Source organism: Terrapene carolina, unplaced genomic scaffold, assembly GCF_002925995.2.
Source record: "Terrapene carolina triunguis isolate 2854851 unplaced genomic scaffold, T_m_triunguis-2.0 Scaffold171, whole genome shotgun sequence".
NCBI lineage: Eukaryota > Metazoa > Chordata > Testudines > Emydidae > Terrapene > Terrapene triunguis.
The window spans coordinates 4262148-4271595 of NW_020664522.1; the positions used below are offsets into that span (position 1 = coordinate 4262148).

At 44.4% G+C, this 9448-nt stretch overlaps 1 protein-coding gene across 1 annotated transcript in view; it reads left to right on the plus strand.

Annotated features, from left to right (window-relative positions):
* Positions 1 to 7533, plus strand: part of CD81 (CD81 molecule) — a 46530-nt gene extending 38997 nt beyond the window's left edge. Inside the window, exons 5-8 of the mRNA XM_029912050.1 lie at positions 3502 to 3618; positions 4535 to 4636; positions 5342 to 5440; positions 6880 to 7533. Coding sequence (XP_029767910.1) covers positions 3502 to 3618; positions 4535 to 4636; positions 5342 to 5440; positions 6880 to 6942 — 381 coding nt within the window. The 3' untranslated portion in view covers positions 6943 to 7533. The remainder of the gene's footprint in view (positions 1 to 3501; positions 3619 to 4534; positions 4637 to 5341; positions 5441 to 6879) is intronic.
* Positions 7534 to 9448: the final 1915 nt, after the last annotated feature.

The following is a 9448-nucleotide window of genomic DNA, read 5'->3' on the forward strand; positions in this document are numbered from 1 at the left end:
CCGGACATGTCCGGGAAAATCCGGACGTATGGTAACCCTATCAAAGAAGAGGCTACTCTCTGTAAACCTCTTTGCTGAATGGCTCTGACTAAAGGTCACTTGCATTAACTGGTGCCAGTGGCATTGGAGCACACTGGAGTACTGAACCATGTTCAGTGAGAGGAAATGTTATTAGCAGCATTTGTCCACCAGTCAAGTCCAGATGGTGCTGAATAAATGGAATTGCTGCATTTTGCCTCATCTTACAACCCTTAATGACATCACCTTGGGGAAGATCCGGTAATAAAACCGGCATCCCACGCCTACTTCATTATGACATCGGAGGCACTCCTTGATTTCTGATTTGGCTGAGATGGCTTAGAATGCCATTTGGGGGAGGAGGGTGTTAATTTTCCCCTGACTCTACTAGTGAATGACTTGGCCTGATGATGTCATACTCAAATCCAATACATTGGGCAGAAGGGAGGGGGCAAAAGGGCAACTAATAAAATCAAATCTGGGGTTTCTGTGATTTGGCCACCCCTTTCAGCACTGTGAGGTCTGGGCTGCTGCAGATTTAGTTTAAGAACTCTGTCCCCTCTTGTTTCTGCTGTCTAACCTTTTCCCTCTGCTCCTCTTCCCTCCCTCTTCCTGTTCAGGAAAAACTGCTTTTCTTGCAAGGGGGAATATTTTGTTTAAAGTGAGTTTTGGCGCTTGTGAAAGGCGCCAGGCCAACCTCCCTGGATCCTGAGGTCTTCTATTAATGTACAGTGCAGGCAACACCTGTGCAAGCTTCCCCATGTACCTCTGGCACCGCATAGCATTGCTTTGCACTGTTGATTGCTGCCACGTTCTTCCCCAGAGGTGGCTGCATTTTAGTGGGCAAATAGGTGATTTATACAATATGGTGGAAGTTTTTCAAAGCCACCTAGCAGATTTGGGCACCCAGTGTCTATTAGCTATAACGTCCATACCCCTTAGGCAGCTTTGAAAACATCAGTCTGTGTATAGAGCAGTGGCAGATTAGCCCTGGGGCCAATGGAGTGCATGCCCAAGGGCCCTGGCCAATTGGGGTAGCCCCGGAAAAATGGGCACGCCCCGACCTGCTCCGCCCGCCCAGTGTTTTTGCTGGGGAAAGCCCTCATGTCCCGACCCCACTCCCTGGTAGGATCACTGGGCGGGGAGGGGGTGGACAGACGCCCCCCAATTGCTCTGGCCCAGGGACCACAAAACCGTAATCCGCCTCTGGTATAGAGAGAGCATTTGTAGAATACTTGGATATCATTGGCTGAAAGGCAGTGTGTAATGAATGCTTATACTTTTTGCCCTTCAAACATTCAGTAGCTTGAAGTACTTTGAGCTCTGTGAGGCTGAGGGGAAGTGGTCCCTACCACTTACCTCTATAAATAAACATAGTCGGCCTAAATAAGTCTGCTTGCTTTCTCTTCAGAGACCAAGTGTAACTGTCCACAGTTAAGCTACCACACAGTTCTTCTAAACAAGCATATTTTATTCTTAAGGTAAAAGCATTGCAGCAAAAATATTAAAAGCAATAAAAGTACCTGCATGCATGCTAATAAGCTTACCAGAGATCACCCCCTCCAACATGGTCTCTGGCAGGACTAATCCTTTAAAACACCTCCCCTGCTTTGTGGTTTCAAGTTCATCACACTCTTTGCTCAGAATGAGAGCACTCATGAAAGTGTCCATCCTTTTATATGGTTTGGAGGTCTTTGAACTGGAGTATTCAGGAGCAGGTATTCAGACAATAGGTATCTCTACTCAAGGGGTAGCTTCAAAAGAATGGATTCAGACTGGGTCATTTGCATTTCTCTCACCCCTGAGTATTTCCTAGGAAATCCACTTTACATATATTGTTCTAGAAAGTCCTTTGAAGTTCCTAATATCTCCTAGAAGTTGCATTAATCTTGTCTTCCTGCTAGAAGTAATTCTTCTGCTCCACTCTGTGCTGATTAGGCCTCAACTGGAGCAGTGGTTCCCAAACTGGGGTTCATGAACCCCGGGGGGTTCGCAAAATGTTACAGGGGGTTCTTGGGAAAAAATTTCCCAATGGCAGACAGAGCTGTCCCTAGGGACCCTAGGCAGCACAGGCCCCTGGACTTCCAAGAGCTAAGCAGATCAAAGCAAGCAGATCTATCACACTGAGGAGATTGAAACTTCAAGACTCCTTATAAGAAATGGAAAGGGAGATGGATATTTTTTGCTGTTTTTAAAATTAAATAGGCAGCTAGTATTGTTTTTAAAATTATTATGAAGAACAAGTTTAAGCTTTGTTGTAACATGCGTTGTTTGCCTGGACTGCTCAAGACCTGAATGCTTGTGTAGGAGGAACTCCTTTGAGTTGGCTTCTTCAATACCTTCATGCTGTTTCACATCTGATACTCCTGGATGAAACATAGAAGCCATGTATTATAACAGGCTTATTCAAAGTGATACAAGCTACAAAAGTGATATCTTGGAAGAATGTTGCCGTTTTCATAATGTAATAAAGATACTGTCATGATAAATAATAATTATTAATAAATACTGTGCAATAAGCATGTCATAACAAATTTTATATTTCCAAGATCACTGCTTTTATAATTTATACGCCGGTAAAGGAGAAAATCCCTGGAAATATTTATTTTTAGGAGGGGGTTCGCGAGACCTGACATTTTAGTGAAAGGGATTCACAGGTTGTTGAAATTTGGGAACTACTGAACTGGAGTATTGTGTCCAGTTCTGGGTGCCACATTTCAGGAAGGATGTGGACAAATTGGAGAGAGTCTAGAGAAGAGCGACAAAAATTATGAAAGGTCTAGAAAACATGACCTATGAGGGAAGATTGAAAAAAATGGGTTTGTTTAGTCTGGAAAAGAGAAGACATAGTCTAGTCTGAGAGAGGACATAACAGTTTTCAAGTACATAAACGGCTGTTACAAGGAAGCCGGAGAAAAATTGTTTTTCTTAACCTCCTGAGGATAGAATGAGAAGCAATGGGCTTAAATTGCAACTAGGGAGGTTTAGGTTGGACATTAGGAAAAACTTCCTAACTGTCAGTGTGGTTAAGCACTCGAATAAATTGCCTAGGGAAGCTGTGGAATCCCCGTCATTGGAGATGTTTAAGAGCAGGTTCTACAAATACCGGTCAGGGATGGTCTAGACTCTAGATGCAGGGGACTGGAGTGCAGCGGACTCTTGAGGTCCCTTCCAGTCCTATGATTCTAAAGACGTTCCATACGATCCCCCACATTTTTAATATAATGAACTCCAAGCGTATTTGAATTAAGTTTGTTAGGTCAGTAAGGTTTATCCTGGATATTATAGGATATTGCCATAATTGTCACAAATACAGCCCAGCTCTTCTTACTCATCTGGGAATGACACTGACAGTGACTTGTGATTAGCTGGGCTGCCTGGCATCTGTACCACTTTGTCGCTGCCTTGCACGGCAGTTGGAAGGATCTGTTTAGATTTATTTTCTGTGGCTGTAAGAGGGATTTTCTTGCTCTCCCTCTTTAGGTTGCCAAAGACGTGAAGCAGTTCTACGACCAAGCATTGCAACAAGCGTTGCAACAAGACCCGTCAGATTCTGATGCAACTAATGCAAAAACTGTGGTGAAGACCTTCCACGAAACGGTAAGGTGCCTTGGATAGCTATGGGGGGCTCTTCATAGGGCATACAATAATCTACCCAGTTGCAGTACTATCTCCAAATAAAAGGTCCCCAGGTATCCACAAGAGAGATGCACCTTGGAGTAATCTGACCAACCCATGTGTGATGAGCCCTCCTTCAGTTTGTGGGACTTTACAGAAGTGGTCAGGAATAAGCATTGTTATGCATAAACTGCTCCGCCTGTGAAGGAAGAGGCAGTGAGGTTCAACAGCTGGTGTCTTGGACTCAGTGTAGCAAAGGCATTAACATGATCAGGAGCTGGTATCCAGGCTTTCTCAGCACAGGGTCTTTGCTGTGAAGATCTGAGTTAGCTCAAGCCTAGCTGTTGTCAGAGCTTGGTGCAAAAACACCTCTTTTCAGAAGGCTTGTCAAATAACAGACAATGAAGAGCTGAAGGAATGGTGACGGGGAGATGCCAGGTCTGAGTATTTGAACCAAGAGATGGCAAGAACAGGGCCCACTGGAGACTAAATTACATCCTGATCTTAATATTTTGTCCTGGATGTTTAGGCATGTTGTATAGCTACCTGAGATGGGTAGGATGACGGAGGTGCCCACATAGTATTCTGTCTAACATGGAGCCCATTAAGTCATGTCCGAGTTTAAATAAAAGCCCTTTTGTTTACCCTGAAACTATCCCATGCCTTCATTAAATAGAATCCAATGGAAGAGGAGCTCAGCTCAGATTAATTCGTCCAACATTTCCTCTGGCTCTAGCTAGATCTTCTGGGATCTCCAGGGGCCAGGAATACACATCTGGTAGGATTATCCTATCCAGCCACTGCACTACATAGAAATCAGAACTTGAATTTGGAGGTTTGCTACTCTCCATATGAGCCAAGCTGATACCTGCTAACCCTGTGTTCTCTCCACATATAGCTGGATTGCTGCGGTGCAAACAGCATGATGGCCATAGGCACCTCGCTCATCCAGAGTGATCTCTGTCCAAAGGAAAAAAGCTTCTTGGAAACTCTTGCCCAGGTAGGGATGGCTGCTGTTTCTACCATACAGTGTTGGGTGAGGGAGCAAGTCCATGGAGCCCTACTACAACCTTGACACACCCTGGAAACTCGCCCTTGCCTGGTAGGGCAACAGGGGTTGCTCAGTCCCAATTCTTGAATTGGAGTTGACTTCTCCATCACCCTCCAATCAAGAAGGGGAAGAAAGCAATGCATCAGAATTAAACAACCCATCTTCTGTCTTAATATCCACTCAGGAGCCAGTCCTCTCTGCTAGCTGGCAAAGGTGTGGGGGCGGGGGGAGTAAGTGGGGATAGCAAAGGAGTAAGGATAAGAAACTCATCTCCTCAGCATTGACAGCCCCACTGGAAATGGATGGGCTATTCAGTACCAAACAAATCCTCCACAGAAAGTCAGTCCACGGTATGGTGCTACTCTTGCATGCTACGGTTAGGGGCTAGGGGTGGCTCCAGCTTGGCTGTTCTTCAAAAATGCAGGAAATAAGGTGCTGGAAGCTACCGAAGGGGTGAAATTTTCATTCCTACTGAAATCAATCGGATTTTTGCCATTGATTTCATTGGGCCCAGGAAATTACGCCATGAAGTTGCATGGGAAGGGGGAGGGATAGTAGAAATATTGAACTCCACTTCTTCCTGTACAAATGTGCCTTGGTGCACAGCTAGAGAGAGAAAGAGAGACTAAGCTGTCTGCGTTCTCCTCTGCTTAGGGTCGCCTACCCCAGGATTGTCATAAGAAAATTGATGAGCTGTTCTCAGAGAAGTTGTACCTGATCGGTATTGCAGCCATTGTGGTGGCTGTGATCATGGTAAGTGTGAATATTGGTGCAGCACATCAGGGTTTATGGTTTAAACTCTGTGACTTTCATCTGGATTTTTAAAGTGAAACTATAAATCTAGTGCTCGTGAAAGCATGTGGCTACCACTGACTCACTAACACGGCATGGGCTGTGTTACTCCATGCAGCTCTACTGCTAATACTGATCTGAAACTCCTATTGGGGCCCCCCCACAAAACTGACCTCTCCTGCCCTGTTTGTCAAGAAAGCCCTTCCGCAGCTGTACCAGTGTACCGCAATCCTGAAAGATCCCACCTGTGCCGAGGTGAGTGTTGGCTCCGTGACAGACAGAGACTCACTAGAGAGTAGGGTGGGAGCCGCCAGACTCGGAGAATTGTAACCAGAGCCATATTTAGTGGCAAGTCTCTGGAGTGTAAAGGCAAAATAACTTCATCTGCTGCACCACCTCATCTCCTTTGAAAACCATTTTAATTCCATCCTTCCCATGATGCACTCCGCTTCCCACCTCAGTGTAGGTAGACTAGAGAGCTAGCCAGGAGCACAGCGCCCCTTTCCTTGTCCATTCCAATTCTCATTCCCATCAGTGCTCTCTCTTCTGTTGCCCCCTGTCCTGCAACCAAGAATACCACAGTAACTGTCTCCAGGCTGGCTGCTCTACTCTGAGTTCTAACTCGTGAGGTCTACAGCAGAACAAGCGGTGGTTATTAATTTTGCCAGGTGCCCCTTTTAGAAACCTAAGGCAATGTTTTTACTCAAAATACAACTAACCTGTAGTGCTCTCTGCTGCAGGATATTACTGAGGTATATAGCATTTTAAATTTTACAAGGGGATTAGACACGAATTTTTAAAAACCACTCTAGCTGAGATGAAGTTACAAGAGCTCTCTGTCCTGTTCTTCAAGGTGCAAGCGGGTCTCCCAGCTGGAGGAAGCAATTTTATTTCCCCGTACATTTCAGAACTTCTTCAGTTAGTTCATATGAGATTTCTACTCCTTCCTCCAAAGCATCCATTGGCTACTTTCAGAGGCAATATACCAGGACTAGATGGGCCATTGTCCTGTTCTTGCACTGTAAATCATGAGCTGAATTCTCAACAATGTCCAGGCTCTGCTAAGACACAGTGGAGGTAGAGTGACCTCAGGAAACAGCCAATTGCAGTGCCCCGATCCTGTTGTAGCCAACACTGGAGGAAGTTAGAGCAGCTGAGAGCCTAACTGGCTTACAGTCAGTGGAGGATAGGTATAGCATGGCTCTGCCCAGGACATGACCCCCACTTCCTCTTGTGCCAGAAGTGAAGGAAGGATGATGGGGTCCTGGATTAGCACTGCAGACCAGGGAATCAAACCCTGTGTCCTTAAGCTCTGGCCAGGAGAATATAATGGATGGGGATGTCTTAGGTCATTAGGGCTTACAAATAAGAATTTCACTGGTAGCTTTGTCTCCTTACAGATCTTCGAAATGATCCTGAGCATGATACTGTGCTGTGGCATAAGGAATAGCACCGTGTATTGAGAAGTGGAGAGTTGGGGGGGAAGGTTGGAGATGACCGCGCAAAAGGGACCCCAAGTGCCACCAAGTGACCAGGAGACATTTCAACAAAAGACAAAGAAAACTATGTATATAAATACTTCCAATATTACCATACAGTACTTATCATTGTTACTTTTAAACTACTTTTTTTTTAAACAAGTAAAACTTTCCCATGACCTTGTGGCTGAGTTAGTTACACATCAGTTTTGTGTGGTAGGGAAAGCTACTGTACCAGCGATTCTGACCCCCCCCCTCCTTTTTTTTTTTTTTTTTTTTTTGTCCTCCCCATTATTTCAGTGATGATGTTTATGGTGCAGAAACACAGAGGTACAGAGCAGCAGGCTACAGCCTCGTGAGGACAATGAACACCTTTGCCTTGGTTTTTTTGTTTGTTTTAAGTTTATAACTGGAAACTGAAGCAGGGTTTTTTGTTTTCCTCTCTTTTCCCCATGGTCCTGACTCCATGGCATTCCCTAGCTGCTTATAGGAAAGTTTGACTTGGGGCAGGTCTACACTTACTTCCTGGTCCGGCCGTAAGCAATCGATCTTCTGGGATTGATTTATTGCGTCTTGTCTAGACGTGATAAATCGATCCCGGAAGTGCTCGCCGTCGACGCCGGTACTCCAGCTCGGCGAGAGGAGTACGCGGCATCGACGGGGGAGCCTGCCTGCCGTGTCTGGACCCGCGGTAAGTTCGAACTAAGGTACTTCGAATTTGCGTACCTTAGTTCGAAGTGGGGGGTTAGTGTGGACCGGGCCTTGGTGTGCAAAGCCTGGTAGAAATGAGAAGCAGGGGACACAGTCCTTCAAGCTGAGATGCAGCCCAGAAGGATCTGGAGGAGATGGCCTGTTCCAATCAGACACATTTACGTTGCTAAATAAACATGAGAGTTTAATAGTTAGAATTTAAAATTCTAACTTTTTGCTTTTTTTCCCTGGGGTTTGTAACTCATTTAAAAACAAAACAACAAATTGACCCATTCATTTTGGGCTGAACCTGTCTCTCAGGTTCATAGCCTGGGAGTGAATTCTTACCCCATTTTCCCCCCAAATTCTACAAATGACTGAAAAATAAGCCTGCTTTATGTTCCTGCACACTTCTTTCCAGTCATGTAACATGGGGACTGGAGAGGCTTGATGTCCAGTCTGGTTTTGTTAGTTCCTAATTTGAACTAATACTTCTGTATAAGGATATATTAAAAGGGGGAGGGTAGGTAAGCGCTGAGATCCGGAACACTCAAAATCCTCCACAAAACAAATGCAGGATGACTTTGGGGGTGTCTTCTCATGTTATTTCAAACTAATTTTGTCTTTGCATCATAGTTCTCTTTGATACAGTTTTGCTTGCTCATGGCATATTGTCATATATGCTGTAATTATGCCAAAAATCCCATATCCTGTTAAACATTGTTTTTTAAAAGCCCTTCATTTAAAACCTACATTAAGAGTTGGAAACCAACTCACTCAAGCTGGGAAATTCAGGATTTAAGAAGGCACCCGTTTGAACATACTTTTTTGTGTAGGTTAAAATCCAAGCTAGATGTTACCAACTAAATGTGTGTGGCTTTAACAGTCTGCCACTCCATTGGACTAACAGAATCGCTATTGCCCTGTACATAAGAGGATAGTGTGCGCCTCAAATCCTACGTAATAAAACGTGTGTGTGTGTGTGTCTCTCTCTCTCTAAAAGATGCTCTATATGTATAGATAGATATATTTTAAACAAAGCTATTTCACTTTTCCCTACCCCTTATGGGTACTTGAGTTGGGGACTGCAGCATCTTGCAGCTGTTGGCTGAGCAGAAGCAGGAAGTTTTTATTCTCAGCCCAGTTAAGATTTGAGGTTCCTTTTGCTTTATCCCCCCGTCCCTTTAAGAGATGTTTCTATTTCCCTGAAGTGTTTCTTTTGTAACTTTCAAAAGTAAGAGTGTTCCAAATCAGGTTTGGGGTGAGGGTGATCCTGTGTTCTTTCTAGGCTATACACACCCCTTCACCACTGTGCGTTGGGTACCACAGCCATTGCTACACACTGAATGAGGGATTCCCACAAGTGGGCAAATTGATCAATCCAGAGGCTTATTTTTTCTCCCTTTTTCCCCTTTTTTGCCCCTTTTAAAAAAAAAAAAAAAAAAAAAAGCCCTTATGTGCTTAAAGTGACCTAAGGAAGAAGTGTATCAACACAGCCTAGATTGATTGGGGGTTGGGCAGGAAATAATTTAACCATAGAAGCAGCCTTAAAGTAACATTGCCCTGAATGTCCATTTTGCATGCATTGGAAACAAGAACAGATTGTGCACCAGGTGCCTCCTTCACTGTACATTTTTTAGGGTCACCTCCTCTGATATGTGGCTATATGTAAAATGTGATGCATCAGCTGAGCATGTGTGTTTACATATATGTGCATCAGGGTTGTTAGCATACAGAATGGATGTGTAACTCGCCACCTCTTTGTCGACTGTTGATAAATATGTATAAATATGCCATTAAG